The 24,639-nt window shown below is 37.7% G+C and overlaps 1 protein-coding gene across 1 annotated transcript in view; it reads right to left on the minus strand.

Moving 5' to 3' along the window:
• Positions 1 to 7,530: 7,530 nt before the first annotated feature.
• LOC109468183 (polycystic kidney disease protein 1-like 2) overlaps positions 7,531 to 24,639 on the minus strand; it is a 35,730-nt gene continuing 18,621 nt past the window's right edge. The window contains exons 17-30 of the mRNA XM_019766438.1: positions 24,275 to 24,382; positions 23,583 to 23,761; positions 23,329 to 23,394; positions 22,704 to 22,811; positions 21,987 to 22,200; positions 21,052 to 21,424; positions 20,487 to 20,674; positions 19,490 to 19,561; positions 18,208 to 18,435; positions 17,300 to 17,468; positions 10,735 to 10,832; positions 10,211 to 10,391; positions 8,974 to 9,312; positions 7,531 to 8,327 (exon numbers count right to left, since the gene is read on the minus strand). Of these exons, the coding sequence (XP_019621997.1) occupies positions 7,531 to 8,327; positions 8,974 to 9,312; positions 10,211 to 10,391; positions 10,735 to 10,832; positions 17,300 to 17,468; positions 18,208 to 18,435; positions 19,490 to 19,561; positions 20,487 to 20,674; positions 21,052 to 21,424; positions 21,987 to 22,200; positions 22,704 to 22,811; positions 23,329 to 23,394; positions 23,583 to 23,761; positions 24,275 to 24,382 (3,120 nt within the window). The remainder of the gene's footprint in view (positions 8,328 to 8,973; positions 9,313 to 10,210; positions 10,392 to 10,734; positions 10,833 to 17,299; positions 17,469 to 18,207; positions 18,436 to 19,489; positions 19,562 to 20,486; positions 20,675 to 21,051; positions 21,425 to 21,986; positions 22,201 to 22,703; positions 22,812 to 23,328; positions 23,395 to 23,582; positions 23,762 to 24,274; positions 24,383 to 24,639) is intronic.

Raw genomic sequence — 24,639 nt, forward strand, 5'->3', positions numbered from 1 at the left:
AAAAAAACATATATTGTTTCCGTGGGGCTAGGGTTTCAAATATGGATGTAATTTGCATAATTTATGAGGGAATTAAATGAATCAGCTGCATTACATAGTAGGACTATTTAAACCTGAGGCATTTGTAATTATAATTGAAAAAATCACAGGTAGGTATTGAAGTTCCTGGAATTTCATACAGGTATTTGAAAGTTAAATGAAGGTGAATATATTGAACTTATTCAGGGAACTTTTTTTACATAAATTACGAGAAAAAATTAAAATTGCATTTTTTTGTAAGATGAGACTGTTTTTTGGTGGCGAATATAATCATTCTATATATTTCATGCAGATAAGTATCATATTTGCATATTTAAGGGTAGTAATCCATAATTTGTCAGTCATAAAGATTAACATAGTTTGGCGAAGGTATGAAATCGTGGAACTCTAGATATAGCATGAAGTGACAACAGCTGGATAGCTATCCCCTACATGTACATTATTAGTTAGGATATTTAATTGCATAATACAAACTGTTGATTTCCAAGATAAAAAGAAGCATTTATTTCTCGCATTCCAATGCTGGAGCAGGAAAGCTTGACATGTACATGTACCTACCAAAACACTTGACTTTATACTATCAATATAACATAGCTTTGTACAGGTGGAAATTGAGTTATTTGCATGCCTTTTGGTTGTTTGCCTTGCATTCCAGTCTGATGAGTCATGCCCAAATACGAAAAAAACACTGCTATAATATATTTTCTATAAAACAGCCAAAACGATCAAATGAAACCATTCTAAAAGCCAGTATCACGAAATTGAAAAAAAACGCCTGAGTTTTTTGCTTTTTCTGTCATGATGCCGAATTTCATGTTATTTGCCCAAAAAAAAAATCAAGGAGTTGAAACAATTTAAAGAAATGACAGGAGAAGAAGGGGGAGTAGGAGAAGGAGAAACGTGAGAAAAAACAATATGACTTCACCACATGTGCATGGTGAAGACAGAATTAAGACCCTTTTTAAATTTTATGACATGGAAATTGCAGAACCACACACAAGTCACGTGACCGCCTGCGAGCGTGACACCCTACATCTGTCTTGCCCTGACGGAAAGAAGCTCCTCATTGTCGATGCGACCTACGGCAGGACGACCACCTCCCACTCCTGTCCCTGCGGCCCCGTCTGTCGCACCGACTGCCGCGCGGACACCAGCCTGGCCGTGGTGAGGGCCGACTGCCAGGGCAGTCAGCAGTGCACAGTGGCAGCGAGCAACAACGTTTTCGGTGACCCTTGCCGCACTGTCTGGAAATACTTGGAGGTATCATACCGCTGTATAACAGGTGGGCATACTGTATTATTGGAATATACACAGGATATAATGTACGATGCAAATGTATGATAGAAAGCAAAACACACGCGGCTATTGCAAGATTAGGGTGTACCTGTTTTTTTTTCAAATTTTAAAATTTTCCACTAAAAAATTGCACTAAAAATAAAACCATGCTTTTAATTTTTGGATAGCGATGAGCGGTTTCAAAGTTACCCTCCTTTAAACTTGAGTGCATTACTTTACATTATATCAGTTGACGAAAATTTTCACCCTGAATGACAGGGTTATCTTACGAAATAAGGCTATTCTAGCGTTTCCTCCTAAACTATGCAAATAAGGTCATGATTTAAATAAATTATGTTTAGGGATGTTCACCTTTACTTAACTTCTAATTATAGCAAGTATTAAATTCCCTGCAGTTACCACCATAAACTTGTGCCATTATTATGCAAAATAGGTGTTCATTAACATAATGAATATCTGCTAATGATCTTACTCAGCCAAAAATCATGACGATCCATTAAACGGTTGTTCAGTTATCTCTCTCGAAAATGTTCAAAGAAACCATCCTGCAGTTTCAGAACAAGCTGTTAGGGGGCCCAAAATCACGTGACCTTTTGCCGAGAACAAGAGCTACCTATCATTTAAATGTTATGACCCTAGCATGTCCAGATCGCTAGGTATCAAAACCGGAAGTTGCGTTGCAGTACCAGCGGAAAATGTCATCATTTCTAGTTATCGCCACACCCTACCAACCCACCAAGTATGAAACCAATCCTTTCAATCGTTCTTGAGTTATCTTTTTGACCAACAGAATGACAGACAGAATGGCAGACAGGAAAACGCGACAGAAAATATAACATCCATGACATGCCATAGAGGTAATAATAAAATGTATGTATTAAATAATTCAGACTGCACCAGTTGGACACGATGGATTGACCGTGACAATCCTAGCCACACTGGAGATTATGAAGATCTTGCAACTATTCAAGATCGGTATCCTGAAGCTGTACCCTGCTCGGAACCGTCAGCTATACAAGCCCGTACCGTGCAGAATCACATCGACGCTTTCCAAACAGGACAGCGCCTCGCCTACTACAGCTCGTCACGAGGCTTGGCATGTAGGAACGCTGATCAGGGTGACGGCTATTGCCTGGATTATGAAGTCCGCTTCTGCTGCGATGCAATTTATGGTAAAAATAATAATTAACTGTCTATTTGTGCAATGCTTCTCTTATCTTTAATACCATGGTCATCTATTTAAGTCTCTCCCGCACCCCCCCTCTCCCTCTCCCTCCCTTTTTCTGTGTCTGTGTGTGTACGTATGTCTGTTGGCAGTGCAATTTGCAAGACGATATGAACTTCCTTCTTAATAATCAAGCCAATCATGTTAATCCATCAAATTTCCATTAATGAAGGGAAAATAATTAATATGATGTTTTCGTCATTTTGATATCCCTTTTCTGGTATTATTAATTCAAATTTATGGAATGTATTCTTTTCCTCAGATGTAAAAGAACGCACTCAATATTTCGTCATTGGTTAATGTAGTTAAGGTCTCCAATTCTACGTAAAGAGAGCATTACACTACGGTTCACAAATAAGAGGAGCACGGTCTAACCAAGAGCCAAATATAAAAGGACAAATTCTTTGTTTAAAACCCTAGTCCTGCAGCGCGCAACAATTGTTGTTGTGCACATACATCTTCTGTATGCGAGGCGCAACAATTGTTGTTTGGAGGGTATTTTGGTATTTTTAGTACGCGTTCACAGGCCAATGGGTCAGGGGTCAACTGCAATGTTACGCAATCTTTGTTTTGGATGTTTTTGGCCTATATTACGACTTCTAACTTACAAATACCGCAGTATAAGGACTCAGACGTTCTTGACATGCATTTTACCGTGGATTCAGACCTTAATTCCCCGATTTATATGAAGAATCGTGGGAAAATGGAGGAAGTGACAGAGAATGGCTTGCACATGCGGGATTAGCTACTTCAGCCGTTATTTTTAACGTCTGATTTAACCCTACCGTAGACCGGCGGGGGGGGGGCTAAAAGTGCCCGCGGCAACTTTGATGTCACCTAGCGTCTGAACGGCTAGCCGTAGAACGGCCAAACTTGGTGACTTTTCCTAGAATATTGTTGGTAACAATTCTCTATCATTGGAATAAGATAATAATTTTTTGTGTTGCCATGGCAACGGGTTTCTGACAGGCATTTTTTGCCAAATTTAGTACTTTTTGTTTCAACAATAGAATTTTATGGGTTTTATGTCAAGTTACTCATGGTTTCTAATATTAATAACATCCCATATAATTTTATGTAAATTTTATCATTAAATATGCATAATTTATGCTAATTTGATGACGTCATTGGCCAAAATCCAAGATGGCGGACCATATCATTAGAACAGGTATATACAGGTTATTTTCACTAAAATTTCATCAATACTTCCATTTCTTTTCCAAAAAAGGTTTAAATGAAGGTCTTTAGTATGTTTACACTGTATTTTAGGCTTTATCATGAAAAAAAAACTATTTTTGAAAATTCAAGATTTATGATCCAAGATTGCCGATATCTTAAATATGCATGACGTCATTTTATGACGTCACCGGTGTTGCTATGGGCAACACAATACTTAGTACACCATAATATTCTGTCATAAACACTTTTGGTACAGTTATGTTGAATACCATTTAGTTTTCAGGGAAAAACCTATTTAGACGGTTTTGGCCAATAAAATCACATTAATGACGTCATAATGACGTCATATTACGTCATAACGACATAGAAATTGTAGATATGATAAATTTGTACTAGGAAACCATTCTCTGAAAATTTGGTGGTCATACGACATACCGTTCGCGAGTTCTTAGGGGGGGTTAAAAGACGCCCCCCCCCCCCGGTCCCCCCATGTCAAAAAAAGCCCGGTCTAGGTAGGGTTAACGATTCCGGTTGTCATTCTGAGCTTCATTACGAGTTCCTTGCGGCAGATTAAATAGAATTTAATAAGTTCATGGGTACATGTTATGGTCTGCAGATGAAAATGTTGAACTGTATTGACACAACCATGAACGCTAAATCTAACACATAAAATTCAATATTCATATAATTCAGTAGTGCACTACAGCTCATTAGGCATATAACAATAATAACAACACTATAGAAATAAAAGGAGAGTACAGATTTCTTTGAAGATCACAACATTGTTATAAAATGTTATGACACTTAAATATTTTGCTTATATGGTATACAATCTCTACGGACACTACACATCTCTACGGACACTACAACGTGGCAATTTATGACATTAATTCATTTTGTTTATTTACAACCATAATCAGAGTGGCTTCTCCCTTAAGGCCAACATCTTTACAAAATCTTTAAACGTGTCAGAGCATTGAGTTTATATGTACCCACGGCTTTTATGTTCCGATTAGTGAGCCATTCTGTACTTCTCTGTGGACACTACACGTTTTCTCGCGCAAATCCGGCACCCAAAAGTTATCTGGTATTAACCTCAAGTAAAAGCCATTTAAAGACACATTTTGTGTTACATTTAGACATATGCAATGTGTAATATGCAAAATGTATAATATGCAAAATAACCAGTATTATCACAATTTTATCGTTATGTGTTTCTGTTATAATAATCAAAAATGCAGAGGAAGGAGGGAGGGGGAGAGAGAGGGGGAGATGGAAGGAGGGGAAGAAAGGGAGGGAGATGATGATGGTTAGGCATTGCTATTGTATGATGTCTGGTGTCTAGCTTTTGTATGATGCATTGCTATTGTATCGTATTGATACTTTGTTGTACGTCTTGTATGTTGTTATGGTTTGGATGATGCTGGTGTGTAATGTTAGCATTTGCTATGCGCTGCTGCATCCACAATAAATAAAATGAAATAAAATCTGTTTCCATTAGGGATTGCCACCGGAAGGGCAAAATAACATCAGCTTGCACCATGTGAGTACAGTCTGCGCACCGTGCAGGGAAGGTGCCAATGGCTATCCTTTGTGGAAGAATGTTGAATGCTGGGAAAAGTTCAGACACTTCAGTGCCTATTACATGTTCTGGCACTTTTAAACTCTTGAAATTGTCTGCTTTTAGAAGAAAAGTTATCTTTGAAAACAAACAAAAAACAAACATTTGGGCTGATATTAAAACAACTGAACTCGACTTAGCTGCGGATATGTGAGTAACGTGTTGATTTTTGGACTTAAGATCTTTGAAATGCTTTTTTTTTAATTTACAATTTAAATATAATGTTAGTACTGTTATTGTTCCCTGAATTTTATATTTTTATATATTTTTATTTTACATTTTTTTTTCAGTTATCCACTCTAGCAATGTGTTTTTCTTGTACATGGTGATTTTGGGACTATTTTACTTTTTTGCCTGGATCTAACATTTGTGCATGTCAAGTCAAAGTGTTAGAGAGTTCAATATTTAGTTTTAGCTTGGAAATTTCTATGTAGTTTTACATTTTAATGACATAAGCTGATCTTGATAATTTAACGACATTAACTAAATTAGCTCTTTGGAATGGACCAAAGAATCTGTATTTTTTGTATTTTGTTCATGTACTTTTTACATACTCTATCTCTTAATCTTTCTCTCAGTAGAAACAAGCTCCAATGATTCAAAAACTTCTACAACCCTTCAATGTAACCCAAAACCTGCAAGTAGATCATTCGGTACAGTGACAAAGAAAGTACCGTGCCGGCTCATGAATGCCGTAAAAGTTCAGCACGTTTTTTTTTTTTTGCAAATAATGTTTCTGTTTCTATCATTGAAGATTTTTAACAATCATTCGTAGGTCGATAGTTAATTTAATGTCCATCAACTGTTGATTTTCCAAAAGAATCTTTAAAAATCCACTTGGCAAGATTTAATATTAATGTGTAAAACGGAAACAACAAAATAATGTCATTCCTTTTATTCTTTAAAAACAAAATACACACAAAAGTACAAAGATGCCAACGTCTGATCAAACATATTAAATCAGTAAGAAAATGTTAATGAGTGGTAACTATGGACATAAGCAAGTGATATCCATTGGCTATATTCATAATCATATGTTAATCACAAAACAAAATAAATATAAGCCGAATAAAATAAGCTGTAAAATCTACATCAAATTTTGTAACAGTCGAAACCTATTTACATGTAATAATTATCGGATTAATGTTTTATGGATCTAAGGACTCGTTTTAGTCAATGCAGAACATAATATTGTTTACTGCTATGCTGTGGAGGAGGACATATTGATAATTCATCTTACACAATAATACTATGTTATTATAAAAGACAGACTTGCAGTCATTTTGAATCCGAAAACTATAGAAAGAAATTCCGTATTCGAAACATTATGCAGTATGCACATGCAGCAATGATCGACAAATATATATTTAATAAGCAGGAAAAATACCGTGATAACAAACTTAAACTCATTACATTCTTTACGTATTTATTCCAATTTAACTTATTTTAGCTTCTGAAGCAGTGTAGATGTACAAACATATAGAGCTGATAATACGTGGCCTATAAACTTTGATAAGAAAACGGATTTGCCATTTTATCTAAAAGTCTTTTTATACAGGGAATCTCATTTCTATATATAATATACAATGAACAAAATTAATTATTTATCATTTACGGTTGCGAGAACCAGCTCTTGCAATTGAAATGTCCTTCAGAGATGCGACTACAAAGTTTACGGAATAAAGCCAAACATATGCTTGTTTGTTTGCTTGCTTAATTGTGTAAAATAATGTATGTATTTAGGTTTCTTTTTCAAACATCTTATTCAAAATAAGCCTTGTTTAAACTTACTAAAACAGGAATTTAAATGTTAAGCAGAACATGTGATTTCTTTGCACTGTAAACTCCCCTCAGGAAAATTTAAAGGAGATAAATTTTTCATGTTGCCATATCGTGTTAAACTGAAGAACACTTTTTAATCAGTATATAACATATTCTAAGACTTACTTCGCAGGCATGCCTACTGTATATTATTCGCCGAATGAACTAGGTGCGGTTGTCTACGTTTTATTGAATTCATAATGTAGCGTGATTGATAACGATAGAAAGTTTGTATTGTAAGAACATTAAAATTCAAACACAGAATGTTTGCGGTTTGTTAACATAAATCGATTTAAATTGGAAGTTGCAATTACAAAGCAAGATCAGTGTATGATTACATAGTTTAGCATTACGCTTTAGAAACCTCATCAAGTTCTTCGACCACCTTGGAAAACTTTCTGTGATTGTCCAGATCTGGTTTTTCCCCCTGAGATGTTTTGCTGTCGTTGTTCTTTCCAACTGTTGACAAACTACGCTTTGCTTTCCTAGTAACCTCCAACGTTGTGTCTCTGATCAAAGCTACCATCTGCAAATGGTTTGTATTGGGATCCTGACTTTTCTCTGCGTACACATCCATAAGGATAGCCATAAACATACTCAGTAATATAAACTGCATCAAGACCTGATAGGAAAAGAACATCAAGGGACCAAGGACCCAATGTCCATCAACGAGAGCATCGAAATCAAAACTACCTAACATCATGATACACAGACTCTGTAGACTGGTCGGCACGTTCTTGTAATCCTGCAGCCTGGTGCCGAATAGAAGATTCCCCATCTGAGTAAAGGCCATGAGAACGATGCCAGCCATGACGGTAAACAGTACCACGGGTTTGGCGGACTTTGTGATGGTCCTGGTCAGAGCGTAGACGTGTGAGTTGAACCGGAGGAGCCGAATGAACTTCAACGTGCCACAACAGATGAGCAATGCCAGCAGGTATGTGTAAACTTGGAACCAGTTGACTGCGCTTTTGTAGAGACCAAAAACAGAGATTGGGGATGACTTCAGTTCGGCAGCCTCATCGATGATACTCTGAGCATTGAAATAGACTCCAAGAGATGCGATACCAACGGTGACTACAAGAAGTTCGACCCAGCTCCAGAACTCACTAAGATATTCCATCGGACGCGGTAAAAACTTTTTCGCTGAAACAATGAAACGACATAGAGATTCATGCCGATATGATCTATACAAGAATGCAAAGAACAACGGATAGGTATGTTATTAAAAGTGTTGTTTTACTACTTTCTGTCTACTTTAGTGACCTTCTTTCCCAGTAAATGTTTGACGTTGTATGTGAAAGAAATAATTTTATATTTCTTTGGAAATGTTATCTACTTTATCATTAACTGTCATCATTTTTCTGTCCTAAATCAAAATTCATGAAAAAATCACCAGTATCACGCGACCTTCAGGACAATCTACGTCAACAACTGGTTGTAAGAGCTAGGAAGTAAGTACCGTTAGACGCAAATGGCCTACTGGTTTTAGTAGTACTTCTTTTTTATTCCTTTATTTCTGTTTGGTGTTAAAATGTTTAGTTAAATGCATTTATGTCCTCTTATCAAATATTTATTTTCCATGGGACTTCATATGCATTCCTTAGACGTCTCTGTTTCAGAAATCTGGTATGTATGACATGCTGACGTCACCTGTCCATCAGGTCACGTGATTCAGGCTATCGGGTACATGAATTTTAAGAAATAAAGTGTAATATAGGACAGGTAATATAAGATTTGTTGCACAAATAGTTATGTTAAAACAAAGTTTAAAATGTACGCAGTTTCTTACCTTCTTTGATAGCAAAGAAAAGAAGAAAGATCGCCAACACAGCTCGCAATGTCAAGAGTAAGATGACGTCTTGTTGGATCAGCCTCAAGGTTACAACCTCGGCCCGTCTGTAGACAGCTCCCAGGTTAGTAAACTCCACCAGTAGGGTTACCAGAGAGAACAGGTTCGCATGTGGGTTGTACAGAATCAGCTCCACGAAGACGGCACGGGTTCGCTCATCCAACCACCTGCTTTGTTGTAGGAATTTTGTCAACCGCAAACTTGATGCACGTGTTTTTCCCAGCGGAGCCAAGTAGCCACCTGTGTGATATATGCCTTGCTGTCCGAAATATGGAAAGCCTGTATGTAGAAAATTACCATAGTAAACATACCGGCATATCATTATGCTTCTCTGGAGAGAAGCATAATGATAAGTCATTTTTTCTACTAACCTGGTGCTCTGATTTCTGTGTTGTAAACGTTATTGTTATTCAAAATGGTTAATACAATATTGTTGAATGGCTAATACAATACACAAGCGTATACCTTTTTAATGGCAACGTTTCGCTCGTACGACAATGTGAGTAAGGAGAGCGGTGCAAAGAAAGACATAGCACAAGCTCGGATTCGAACCCTGGTCAAAAATCCCAATTATCAAACCTTAACTCTCCATGCCAAGTAACATCATTGACACTTTAAGTTAGCCATTTTGCGATATGGCATGGCATGGGCCGTTTCAAATGGCAACGACCATATACGACACGGAAGTTATCATACATGATTGTGTAAATGTATCGCCATTCAAACCGAATACATCATCCTTGTTGGTTGTGGACATCCCTTTTGCATTGAGGCAGATACAAAGAAAATCTGGCACTACACTCAAGCTTTAAACATTTAACACAAAGAAAAAAATGATGTATAATACTTCAAAAGTAATAACAATAATGCTATTGAATATTCAATAACGTAGTTCGTCTTCTATCGCATTATTAGTATATAATAATTAAGCCGTGGAATAATAGCATACGGTGTATGTAGTATTAGCTAAATAGAATGTTCTGAGCATCTATCTGTACAAACATGCACATTACATTCACAGTTCTAGAAACGGTTTGTCTTTCTTTGTGCAATGTTAGTTCAAGAGATTAATCCTAGATCATCATAGATCAATTGTAATCATATTGTAGAAGTTATCAGCGGCATTCCTTTAAGTCTTAAATCTTTTAACAAGCGCAACTACTAGTATTTGACTTACTGTCAAACAGAGGAGGGACGGTGTACTTCCAAGGTCTTGTTATTTCTTCTGCCGTCAGTAGTCTGTCTGTACAGTCCTCTCCTATGGCCGGCGTACTTACTGTACTTGTAGATGTAGCTGACGTCGACGTACATATAACCGTGTCTGTACTGTTGGCAGTTTCGTTGTAAGGAATCCACCCCTGTAGTAAAAAGCACACTGAATACATAAATTCTCTGCTTTTAACAACTTTATACTACTAAAATCCCGGAACAAACGTAAAAAAAGTGAACATTTCAGAATTGCACAGTCATCCTTTGGAATCACTTATCACCACATATGCAATTACGTTTTGTCCATCTAAGTTTGTAAAGGCCATTCAAACGATTTGAACTGTGTGATTAGCTTGATTAGTTTGAATATAATGTTCCTTTTGTTTGTTAATAATTCAAATTACATTCTGTGACATATGCGTGTTTTTTACCATCCTAATTCATCACATTTTTAAAAAAAGTAAATGAATGAATGAATGAATGGAAATTTACCTGTGTATAATTGCCAACATCTTCCATCCGTGTAGAGAAGCCCACAGTACACAGTGGTGTTATATGTCTCATTCTGTTAGGTGTTTCACAGAGTCGTCCTGAATTCACAACAAGATGCCAGAAACAACAAGAAAGGTGTAAAAAATACACCTAGGCGACGAATTGTATATTATGTAAATTAGGGTATTATCAATTGAATTTATTTTTATTATATGTACGAATTGGAATATTCACTTCATAAGCTACATGTACATATATGTGCCTGGTTATCTACATGTCGGCAATCGACCAATATCGGGTCCCCATTCTTAGCTCGGTGTTTGTTGCTATTGTTTAGATTTAATTCCAATCTTTTATAAATATTTTTAAAGGGATATCTTATGTTTTACAAACATTTCAAACTTGTTCTTAACTTCTTAAGAAATTTCCGTAAATTACAAAACTTTCGAAATATTTTTGAGTCCGCGTACGATATTTCCAATGATTTCTAAAAAAAGGCAACTCGGTTCTACCATTTTTTTTTAATTTTGTAAATGACCCGTGACGAAGTAATTTGCACATCAACACGAAGCGTTCTGTGAGCCAAAAATACTAGTAGGTATCGTTGATGAACCCTGCGGCGATCCTGCCGTCGGCGAGCACTCGACACGATAGCGGCCAGCCATTGATACAGAAAAACAGTGCCAAACCGTACGCTGCTTTTAATAAATCTCAAACTCTAGTGAAACATCAAATCCTTTCTGTTGTACCATGGTTGTACAGTCCATCCATATTTCTTTAGATAAAAAATAGGTACCCATTCACAAAAACGCTTGTAAATTCAAGGATCTTTCTCGCACAGTATTACGTAGATCTATTACACGGCGCCGAAACATGTCAAAATACACTCCGTCTTCCCTCTCGTCAAAAACGCCGTCCGTGCAAGTCATGTGTGCTTCCAAATAAGGAAGTCCGCGGAAACCGCTGGCAGCTCGGGCGATCGCGATCTTCGGCCTGCATCGGCGCGTGTGACGTCATGATCGGGCTCATTTGTATGCAGGCGTCTGCCTTTTGACTACACGGACTACAAAGGACGCCGCCAGAGAGCGTAAACCCAGATGCCGCGGGTGAAACTGCACATCAAGTAAATACGAAGTTTGGCTGGTAAAAAAAAGAAATTAAAATTAAGATCTCAGTTGATTGCCACTTTCGAAATTTTTGCAAATTATGACATTTTCGAAAACATGCTACTCAAGTACGTACATTTTTATAATAATTTCAGAATATTTATAATATTTTCAAAAATAAAAACATTGAGAAAATATTAAAGGTACTATTTTAAAAAACACGACGGTGACTTGGAATGGACTCTATAAGAGCGCACGTACAGCACATGAATCCAGATAAAATCTATCAAAAGTTGTAAGACATAAAAGGACATACTACTTGTGATGAAAGCTCCTTGTATAAAGTCAGTAGGAACAAAGATCACTGGATACCGGTACGGTGATCATTATCTAGTCTACCGAAGCGATCCTTTTCTCCACTGCTGCAAATTTTACATGCCCGGTCAAGCGGTCGTTGACCTTATATAATAGAAAGCAGGACAATATAGTTTACGTGCGCTCTGGACTCTGGATCGATACGCAAAAACCATATGTATATCATATACATTATCATTATGTGCATAACATAGCATGGTCTGTCGCTGTGTGTATATTCTGTAAGGGTAGGAATAGGCTATCAAACCCAAACCTTTTCGCGGGTACGGGATTGTCAGAAAAATGTTTATGAAAGCCGTTATGAACCCCCAATGCTACAGATATAGGCCTGGCGTGCTTGTGGATGCTGTCCGTGTGCTGGTTCGCAAACAGGCCACGGTCACGAGGTCTGGTTTATAGATGTGTTGTCCGCCACACACGTTTGCAGGGACACCAACATGCATCCAAGGTTGATAAATAAATAAATAGAGTGGCCACAGGTACACTCGCCAGAAACGTACAGAACGACCTTACAGAGGTAAAGTTGATCCGCGAAGATCAGGCGGTTCCACAAGTGTCATCTGTTGTTGTTCTGTCGAATTGAACGTGTTGCGGTGCGTAGATAAGAGCGCTCCTTGGTGACATTCGTTGTTTCCGATTCCGAATGCAGAAATGTATGTCCAGATACTAATATTTGCTATACACTTGATCTGGCCTGTCGTTCACAATTGACTTGGTCAGTGACTATGTCTTTACATAGCCTCTACCAGACTCACAACGCTGGCTATTTATAGTAGAATATTTGCCAGGGGAGTTTGACCGCCTTGTAGGACCTAGTAGGTTTGACTGGCCTTCGGAGGGAAAGATTTATAAGGGGGTCATTTAACTACCTCCTCGCGGCCGGACTCCCTTGGCCAATTTTAATCTCTTTTTTCCCCGAATTCTACGATCCGTATTCCCGTAGAAAGGCCTGGTGGATGCTAGTTTTTATATGCCTCAAATCGCCGCGTCACAATGTAACGTTGGATGCACTTTTGTCCGTTTTTGTTGGCACATATTTTTCTTTGTAGCGGTTTTAGGACAAACAGTAAAAGGAAACACAACAGAAGAAGAAGAAAGACACACATTATTTTTATAATCTTCCATGGGTTTCATCGTTATAGTAAATAAATGGAACCCGTCATTTCTTTTCGGCAGCGTTTTGGAATTTGAAAAGGCTTGCGCTGTGGACATGTGCTCATGTTGGTAATATAAGGGGCTTTACGTTTTCAGGTTTCGGGGAAGGTTTCTGTTTGTTTACACCGCCGCTACAACAACAAGCTTGACCCCTTTCGCACCATCCCATACAGTGACCCTGGCCAGATGGCCGGAGGTTGCCTCGCACAAGTTGTTGTGGTCAGCAGAAATGTAGTTAGATAATCGTATTCATTGTCTTGGCCAATCAGGCGTAATTGTCTTACAATTAGCAATATTTAATCCCTCCCATATATTCCAAAAATGGACAGAGCTAGCAAAACATGTTAATAAGGATGTGTCCTCGTATAAATATCACCGCGACCTACTCGCAGACTCATTACGCGCGGAAAAAAAAAAACCCACGTCCATCGGCGGCGTGACCTCACGACCAGGCCGCGGGACGTGGAGCGCGGGTAGCCCGGCCAATCTGGAGCAGCGCACGGGCGTAGAATGCAGGCAGCCCCGGCCAACAGCGCGCGGGCGTGGAAAGCGGGTGTCCCGCGGCCCGGTCAACCCTCGCCGGAGCAGCACGCACACTTGGAAAGTCCCCGGATTTTAGTCGTGCAGGCACGGAGGTAAGCCCAAACTTGAGTAGGTTGAGACTGTTCTTTTGATATTGGAACCATGCCATATGTAGTGTGTATTTGTGTCCACGGTCTTGGTTCATGTTGCCTTCTTACGTGTACCATCAAACGGTGTATTATTTTGGTTTAAAGTTTTTTTGTGTAATGTTATGATTTTTTTGTGTGCATGTAACATGTAAGTTGTTCCATTTCGATCAGTCCGTTTTTCCATGCAGTCGTTCAGGCTAGGTGACATTGTCTCTGAGCGGCCCCACGTTCTGCTCGGGTACCGTCTCTTATTTTGAAATTTAAAGAATCGTTGTTCTCACCGGCGTCCTGACGGTTCTGACACCGCTTCGTCCAAATGTTTTCCTTCGCTGTCAATCGTTGTTGTAAAGCTTGCGTAAATAACTCATTAATTTCGTTTCTACACTACGTATGATAACCCTTTATACTATTCTAAATGACGTACCCACTAAACTTGGCCTGTTGCGATTCTCTGGCTTAAAGTAAGTGTTGCCCCCAGCTTCTGACAACAGTGATTTTCCCCACAGTTCCCGACAATGTCAACGTGAAAAGTTCTAGTGGTTTGGGGGAAATTGGGTCACAGAGTAAAGATGAAAACATTCGCCTTTACATTTGTTGAGGATGTAGAACTGGTTTCTTAAGATTATACAAGAAGAAGCGCAGGCGGGCGTCCATGACCGTAGATATACCGGGGAGGCTACGTATATACGGTGCTAGGGTGAATAATCGTTCCGTTGTATTTACAATCAGTTCCTTGACTCTGCTTCATACGTTTTGAGACTGACAGTTCATCGTTTTCAGAAAAATCCGCGCCTTGTACCGTCACATTCATATATGCCCTGCTATCACCATGGTACATCGCGTGGATCATTTCATTTCCCAACAGCCACAACTATCAACTTTAAAACAATCATTTTAAAAACTTTGTTTTGACTGATGTTGTGGTTTGAGTAAACAAGAAAGCGATTCGAATCTGCTGTCTCGGCGGGGTTGATTGGACGGGGTGAGAGTATAGAAGAAAATTCGCCCTTTGTCTGTACAATAATTATATACTAGAATAGGGTACTTGCTCATTAAATCTTTTGGAACTTTCCCTACTTTTGCTTTTTGTCGGCTTATAATATCAGCGGTTATAGGAAAGGTGAGTTCGCTATAATTAGAAATGCATAATGCGGATTCGATGGCCAGTAAGCGGCAAACCATACGGGTTTGTTGGTTACATCGTCGTACGATATTAAGAAAGTACGTGGCTATTGACACACCCGTTGTGGATATGAAATATTTCTCTTTCCTTATTGACGCACCCGGTGTGGATAGGAATTTTTTCTCTTTATCGATTCACTTGGTGTGGATATAAAAAATTATTTTCTTATTGACACACCCGACGTGGATGTATTTTTTGTTTATTGACAATCCGGTACATCCTAACTCTAACCCTTGATGATTGATGCACCTACACTTTGCTGCTCTGTACGCATGTTCTCCTCCGCGGTCACGCTGAACGCTGTCGAACTATGCAGAATAACGCAACCCTAGAATATAACAAACTTCGTTAACTTGTTCTACACTGTTTCTTTCAGCTCTACATGACGACAAACACAAAAGCTACTCAAGAATACAAGACAGAAGAAGTGGAACAAAATACCAGGTAAGTGCCTAACCATCCTTATTATACGCAATATTGTAAATAATCACGATAGTTAGGCAATGTTCGCATCTCTATAGTACTTCTTTCACGATAAGCTGTGTGAGTTTTGAAAAGTACCATGCTTTCTATGATTAATGATTGCTGGGAAAACAATGTAGCCTGGGTGCCAGGCCCCCGTGCCATGATTCAGTTAAATTACATGATAGGACTATTAAAGCATGTGGCATATGTAATTGCGAACGAGAGAAACACAGGCAGATATTATGTAAATTAAGATTTAATTTGCATAATTAATGAGAAATTCAGCAATGTTGTAATTCAGCAATGGTAACTGCCTGGAATTTCATACCTAGGGCATTTGAAAGTTAGGTGAAGGTAAACATCATTAAATCACATAACTTATTCAAATATGGACCTCATTTGCTTTTCTCTTTTTGTGTCCACAGGTAAATTTCGCCATGTCTCATCCTGAGATGCAGACTACAGCAGGGATTCACTGGCAAGCACGAAGCCCAGTCAAGGAAGGATCGGGGTGTGCATTCATGATTTGCACGCAAGAAGATTGAAAAAACAAGCATTGAATGCAGCAGCATCGTGAAAGCAAAGAAAAAATATGAATAAAAAAAGCAAGACTGACACAAACACGCATGGTGGAAAACACACAAAACATCATCATTAGCACACAGTTAAGTTATAAATAGAAGCCCAGCATCATATGGTTGAAGCTAAAAACTTACTTAAAACATTATCCTTTTAAGCTTGAATATGCTGCTCCTTGTTCTTTCTTATGAGCAACAAAATTATTCTGTTTTATTTTATTCTATTTTTTCTCTCTTGATAGAAGAGAATATCTTTGAAATATCAATAAAGACAATCATTAATATTCTGTGTGCAAAAAGCCACAGTTGGCCGGAAAAGGTGCCTTTTGCATGCATGGTAACATAGGCCTTTCCTACTTATAAAGTACCCAGTTATCGACTGACAACTAAGCCATTAAACTTTACACAAAAGACTTCTGCAAAAGATCAACCATCACTTTAGATATCCCTACTTGCTGTGTACAAACACAGTCATTCAAACAAGTAATTCCCTAGGGAATGCATTGACGGAATTTTTAGAATATTTTCAACTCGATCGCAGTACTATACTAACGGCTCCGCCCCTGAGGCGTCGCCAAAAAAAAGTGACTCGGTTATAGTCATAAAAAGGCTAATCATTGTTTGAATCAAACCCAATACTAAAAAGTATGGAGGGTATTCCTAGGTAGTCGCTACTCCTCATATTCGGTCAGTTGGTAGTCAGTCTTAGTGAGTCCAGCTTGTTTTGGGCTTGTCTCGGTTATATTTATCGTGTGATGGTTTAAAGATCGCAGGCTTAAGATTTGAAATAATGAACAACATTGAACATGTACGTCTCCTGCAAAACCCAGTTGCCTTGATTAGGTACATGCAGCATTTTTACGCTTTTTAATGCTTTGCTTTGTCCTATGGTTGGAAAATCTAAGGTATCAAAATCGTACAGCGATCTGCAGCGGGTGTCATCATTGTACAACTAGACACACAACCTCGATATATAGTCATTCATTTATTTATTAATCATAATGTACAGTGTACCAAAAACAGACGTCCTACCCTGTTTTAGTCGCAGTTGTCTCAAATGTACCACGTCCAAATGATGCGTTAACATGTCCTTGAGTACCGTGTCTGTTGACATGTTTTGTCCGTTGTACCATTCTGCTGAGCTGGTTGTTGGAATCAGATCGTGTTCGACCCAACTCCAAAACGATTCGATGTCTTTGATCTTAAAAAAAAGAAAGTATCGATACTGTTATTGCAATTCTATCTGCGTTGTATTTCTGAAATTACGCTATAGACGCATTTGCCAGTAATGATGCATCTGCAAAATAATAACAGATCATATGGTCACTGAATAGTTTTATTGGCAAGTACACTATCGTAAATTTAAGATAAAAATAAAGAAATCGAAAATTTAGTTTGGTGTGACCTTGTTACATGCATTACTTTTATTTAATTTTTTTTTTCACTGGCACTGGGTATATCGCATTTGTACTGTCACTCGGAGGCAAAATGGGGGAGTGGCTTCTTTTCAGTCTTCGGTTAAACAACCGTGTTTCTCTACCGTATTCAAATATCTATGAATGCACAAGGACAAATACAAAAACACCAGTGAAATACATGGGATTATTCATATAGGACTATTCAAATCCGAAACCGACATCATAGAGAGAAAGTGATGACGAGAGAGGATATGGAACGAGAGAAAGAAATAAAGACATTTAACTGCATTCAAGAAAAAAATTACGAACATGAAAATAATCCAATGTGCCTCAACGTCTTTCTTTCTCAAGTAATTTTTTGTTCCATATACCTGTAAAATGTTACGCATGCCCTTACCACATGTTTTTAAATGTAGACTTTGTTTAGCTTATGATATAACGCCCGATGGTCGCATTTATGCAACATATACAATCCCTTAGCCAACCTATGGCCTGGTTTCATAAACTGTTAGATGTAATTACAATTGAGAAGTCTTCATTCACAATCTGTTCTTTCACGTTCTGTGACATGTAGAAGGCCAGCGGGCTTCTCTCGTTGTACGCAGTGAGCATGATAACCGTCACGAACAGGCTAAACACCATCACCTCCAGAACAGCGTTACGACGTTTCCGTTTCTCTGTACTCTTGGCTCTGGCTTCTGCCAGAACTGTTTCATCTGGTGGTGAGCTGGACTTTTCCTCACATGGAACCTAATATCATAACGGGTATGTACATAGACATTAAAGCCAAAAACATAATTTAATAAATGGAATATAATTAATACTTCAGCACATATCACCCAGCACTATTTATGTTCTGAAATCTAATCTACAATTTAACATTTATGTTACCCAAAAGGAAATACTGTTGGGTTGGCTGGATTATGAGTTTGAATGTTTCATGCATGGAGAGTGTAAGGTGGTTACTGGTGGGGTGGTCAAGGCTAAAGGTATATTTCATACACGTATATTCCATATACATATACGTATATATTCGTATCCTTCATATACTTTTTGTAGAAGGTATATGGAAGAATTCAGGACTGCAAGTACAATACCCGATTAGATTTTTTTCAAAATATTCTCTCACATTCACGAAAATTAAAGTAAATTTCCTTCAAGTCTTAAATCTCCCAATCCTTGCTGTTGTTCATTTTCTTTAATGATTCACGATTAGGATATATTCACATACTTAATACATTTACTTTAAGTAAATGCTAGAAAAGGCATGAATAAGATTAGCAAATAAGTTTCAGCATAATGGATTTGTATAGTTTACGGTTTTCATGTGATGGCACAGGTAATATGACACAGGAAATATAATAATGTAAACATATCGATTTACCTTAGAGTCGATACCATACTCAGGTGCACGGTTAGTAACAAAATATCGCCTCCAGCTGGTTGCACTGGTTACGTGCCTTTTCTGTGTAGGTACGTCACCCTGTGGCAAAATCTACTAGTGATTATCTTACGAAATCAACATATTTGATAATTAAAAAAAGTGATAAAGGTGATTATTACTTTCACCCTCCGGGTTAAGTGTATTGTTTAGGGTGGTGATAATTACAGTTTGGTTTGTATGTTTAGTAGAGATAGTGACTAGTTGCTCAGTATAGTGCCATAAAGGTTAAAAGTTGCCTAGAGGACAAAGGCAAATTCCTATTGCTAAATCCTATGGCCCCTATTCGTTTGATTTAGTAAGTTGTAATTGATTTAACCATGGGGGTAGAACTCCATGATTTAACTAATTAACATTTTTTACCTCCTTGTACATTATATATTCCTCGTCGTCCCCCTTTGATGTGGGTGGTGGGTCTTCTTCCACAACGGGTTTCTACGAGCAAAATATATGTATATATCTATACAATATACACATAGTTTTATACACATGGTACTGCCGTAAATATAACAGGTTTCTATGGTTCGATAAGACAACAAACACGGCGCCTGCACTCTCTTGACAATTGCGCAATTACTTTCCGGTAGGTTGGAATGTCAACGAGTTTATTTTTTAGGTAAATGTGTATTTTTAACGTTATGTTAACAAGTAACGACATTACATATTAATTTAAGATGTAGAAACGAGGTATGTGGGTAGGTAGATAAATTTATTTCTAGGTGGAACCAACCGACACGGAGTTGGTGACTTAATTTGCATACATTCCTTTTAAATGCCATAGACTGATTATTGTTTAATATACATGCATTTAATGGACTATATTTATTTATTTATTTAGTTTTTTTTTTGGGGGGGGGGTATTATAGACATGACCATCTCCTTTAAAATATAGAAATCCAATAAAAAATTAAAAATGCAAATATTTTAGCCGAAATGCAGTTTTTGTTATTAGTCGAACTAGTAATTTCCATGCTACTATTGTTTAGAAAATAATTGTGTTAGACGGTTAAGGCCATCGATGATTATTGTTACATACGTTTTGTTGCGTTTTGTTCAAGTATATGCATATCTAAGGATGGTAAATGTATGCGTATAAATGTACTAAACTCTTATCTTGCTGGGACAGTATATATTTGGGCTGTACATACAGTAACACCCATATAGGGTCCTGCATATGTACGGCTTGGGGACATTTCTCACAAGAACGCATCGAAATGCAGCGAATGTAAAAAAATATTCCGCCACAACAGCGCAAACGGAATCAAAAATCTGTGTCTTTATTACGAAATAAAACTCTTGAAAAACATTGTGTAAAAAACGTCAGCAGGACAAGGAAATTTAAAGAACTGTTACACAGTACCTTTGTAAATAAGGAAAAGATCATCGCCACTAGAACCAGTTTGACAGGTTGCACCAGAAACAAGTCACTGACGAATGACGTCACGAAGGTGCAGACCCAGGCGTCCGCTTTCTCTCTCCCGAAACTCAGCGTGTACAGAACTGTGAAGAAAGCCGCCACAAAACTCCCGGACCACACAAGGAACCAGCCTGTGGGTGGACACAGCCGTTATTTTGATAATAATCCAAGACATAATTGATTCTTTATTGACTGTTTTTTTGACAGGAACTTTCGTATAGTCTACTGAAAATAAAATTGGTCAAAGATACAATGATGATTTTAAAACATTTTATCATTCTCTCTTAAAATATACTTGAAATGACATGACCATAGAATCTAGTACATTGGAATCAGGTAAACAAGCAGAGAGATTTGACCAGTCTTCGGTTTTTATTGTTTGTATGGTTACTTTTAACATGAAATGGATAAATCGATTGATAAACCAAAAAAACTAAAAGATGTCTATAATACTAGTTAACACTATTATATCCATATACCGGGTGATAGTTGTGGATCTATAGCTTACCTAGAAGAACACTCCACCAGGGCAGAGACGACTTCTGGTCAAGACCTGTGTTATCATCACTGAGCTTCCTGGAACTTTCTTCAACATCAACATCCAATGACGACTGCAGCACTCTGAGCTTGTGGTCTTTGTTTCCGGGGACCGTTCTGTCTCTTGAGTACCAAAATGACGGCGTGTCTGGATTATCAGAAGCACAATCTCGCATCTCTCTAGGTCTGCGACGTAATAATTTCAACACGCGTCTACCGAGCTCTAAGTTCGACTTCTTGCCGTCAGTCTTTTCTGTCGTCTGTTTTCCCGAATTACGGAAAAGAAAGACGATGAGGACGTTGACTGGTAGGATGATGGCTGCACTCTGTAGGCCAATCATCAGCTGAGAAAACAAAATAAAAACCTTTAATATTTGGAAACGTAACAAACAAAATCTTTTCACCAAGCTCTTGTAGCCGGTACGGCGGGCAGTGTTAACAAGAAGTTCATTTCACCTAAATTCAATTTGTATACCATTTATAAGCGCAGAAGAACAAAAATTGGGAGGGGATTTTTTTTAAATTTAAAACACCACAAACGATATCCATACACCCAACTAGTGTAACCGAGACTGCGGGCGGTATCGACTTCCATTCACCTTTGACACACTTGTGACGTCACGTTTCCGAAAAATCGAACGCCAAAAGTGAGTCAAGCGCATTCTTTTTTTTTTTAATTTTGGGAAGTCTATAATGTGTACGTATTATAATTTTTAGTACCGTTTAGTCGGCTTCCATGCTTTTCTTTTCTTGAAATTTATCAACAAACAAATGTCTAATCTAAAGTTCATTTTAAAGGCACTTAACAGTTTGCACGGTTTGCACGGAAATGGCGGATAAATATTTACAAGGTCTCAAAGTTCAATAAACATATACAACAGTGAAGTTTGCATTTATTCTCGTTACCTGTGGAAGAGAAATCGGAAGGTTGATCTCCAGACCAGCTATCTTGAGTGGTTCTGGCGGATCGAAGTCGTCCCCGCGGCCGAAGAACATGATGTTGGTGACCATGGTGCTGTAGAGCAGCGTCAGGCAGCAAGACAGGCGCTGGACTCGGGTGAAGGGACTCCGGGCCGGGCGGCCGGCAACAGAGTACCACAGGTGATCATCAGTCACGTCCCTGTTCGAATAGTGAGAAGAAAATATTTTTCTTTTCTTTTATTTAGCATTCAATTTTGTTGAAAATATCATTTATGTATTGTGTTGTATTTTTGATACAGATAAGGTCAGCGGTACGACCCAATAACCTGATGCAATAAGGTGCTAGGATTGACAGTGTCATTTCTTACGCTACATAAATATAATATCTAACGTTACTACCCAGAAAACTGAAAACTACCCAAAACTCGTAACTATAACCTTAGGAAAAAATGTAGTTCTATTGCAGCACCGATAATATACCAGCTACCCAATGTATTTTTTTTTAATTTGTAAGGTTAAGCACTCATCCTCAATATGAGTTAAGTTGCATTTTTTTTTTCTTAGTTTAATAACTTTATAAGTTAGGATGATAAACTTCAAAAATTGCCATTATGCTGAAACGCACCTTTTCAAACACGTATTCTTTTCGGCAACTGAAATTAGGTACTTAAATTTCTGTCATAGTGTAATGAAGCCATGTACCTTGTACATTTAGTAAAGAACAAGTTTTGGAACTTAGTAATTTCCTCTTTTCCTGCTGCCGGTATGATGCGTTCTATCTTTCCATCATCTTCGTCAACAGCGAGCCACCTGTATTAAAAAAATGAAAAAAAAATATCAAAGATACTATAACTTCAAAATGTACTTTAATGTTTGTTTATTTCTTAATATATTTTATATTGATGCTAACTACTTATTTTCCAACATTTTCTACAATAGGTATTCAGTTTTGTACGATCATTTTGTGCCATTTTTGCTCGGCATGTAGCGTTCATAACATGTCCAAATAGCTCATACACATGAATGATTTTAAAGAAAATTTATTATACACAAATATAAATAAAGGGCAAAAATTAAAATTAAACATTGTTTATAAATAAAATAGGGGAGTAAATAGCACCATGACACTTTAAAAATTGTCAATTATACAATTTTGATAGCAAAAATATAACTAACAATTTTAAGGGTCCAATGCCAAGCGGTGTTTATTACTGGTTAATCTGTTTATTGAAAAAAAAACTGCGTCCAGCCACATGCAACTTCAGCTAACACTAAAATATTACGATTGTTGAACTTATATGAAGTGGAATAATACAAGTATCATTACCTGTTACTTAGAAAATGTGCTGTGTTGTTTGTTCCCCTGTCTGTTACTATGATTTGACTAAGGTACCTGCAAAATTAAACAAATAAGAAAATCCATATTCTAATACATACTTTTAAGACGGCTATTGTTTTAGTTAGGCTTTAACATATGCTTTCATAAAAGGTTCAAATTAACAAATAAGCATTAGATAAATTGTTGTAGTAAGGCTTTGGAAATTTATAAAATTATACATTCTTTATTGTTTCCAAACTTACCATGAGGGGCTGAAACCAGCGTTGTTGTGCCATACTCTCATGTGTGTGATGACCCCTAGAGGTTCTTCTGTTGACATCAGGAAAGAGTCCACACTGCCTTGTTCAAACAGACATCGGTTGTCGTCCCGCAGCGTAAAGGGAAGGCTCTCGTATTGGCTGCCGTATAGCACCAATGTAATCTGTGATGACATGTTGTATATATAGTTGTATCTATAGTTTTTTTAATGAATATATAGACTTCATCATTGCCATCAACAGAATCTAAATCATTGATTACGTACTAGGTGCATTGTCTGCTATAGTATAGAAAATTAGCAAATACCTCTTTCTGCATATAGGTATTTGTAAAACAAAACAACACATTAATAATAGTTTGTGAAACATAGATAATTCCGAACCCTATGGACCCTTTCCCTGCAGATTTCATGGTCCCTTACCTCTATGTTAGCCATAAGAAGGGCCAATGAAACCTCATAATCATCTACAATTTCGAAAGTTAGTCCAAGAGGAGTTCGGGATTTTCTATTATTATTATTAAAAATGCAAATGAAAAACTCATGTAACACCAAAATGTAACAGGCAGGGGGCAGTCCTGGTAGGGAATGGCCCATTCCTGAACAAGGCATAAATTAACTTAACTGCCCGCTATGAGCAATTGCAAAACTGCTAGGAGTGCGATTTAAGCAGGCTACCTTAGCAGTTGTTCCCGCATTGCCACGAAATCCAGTGTATACTGTGATGACGTATTGGCATTCCTTACGTGAGTTCAGCCTGTGACCAGGAAGTAGTCCCACCCCAACCTGTAGTAAGCACCGGAAGGGCGGCAAAGTAGTTTTGTTTTGACTTTAAATTTTAGGAGTCCGTAACTGGCCCCGACGTTGTGCACTTTTTCCCCTTTATCCTAACCAGACATTACCTAGTTTCTGTAACGTACATTACTTTGCATAGGAGCAAATGAATCAAACATTTATTTAATCTATCGGTATTAATATTGTTGCATTTTATTATTAGATTTATCGTCTTTTTACCCCGGTTAAACAGCAGTGCTGAATGAGCA

The sequence above is a fragment of the Branchiostoma belcheri genome, unplaced genomic scaffold (genome assembly GCF_001625305.1).
Source record: "Branchiostoma belcheri isolate BF01 breed outbred unplaced genomic scaffold, Haploidv18h27 scaffold194, whole genome shotgun sequence".
Lineage (NCBI taxonomy): Eukaryota > Metazoa > Chordata > Leptocardii > Amphioxiformes > Branchiostomatidae > Branchiostoma > Branchiostoma belcheri.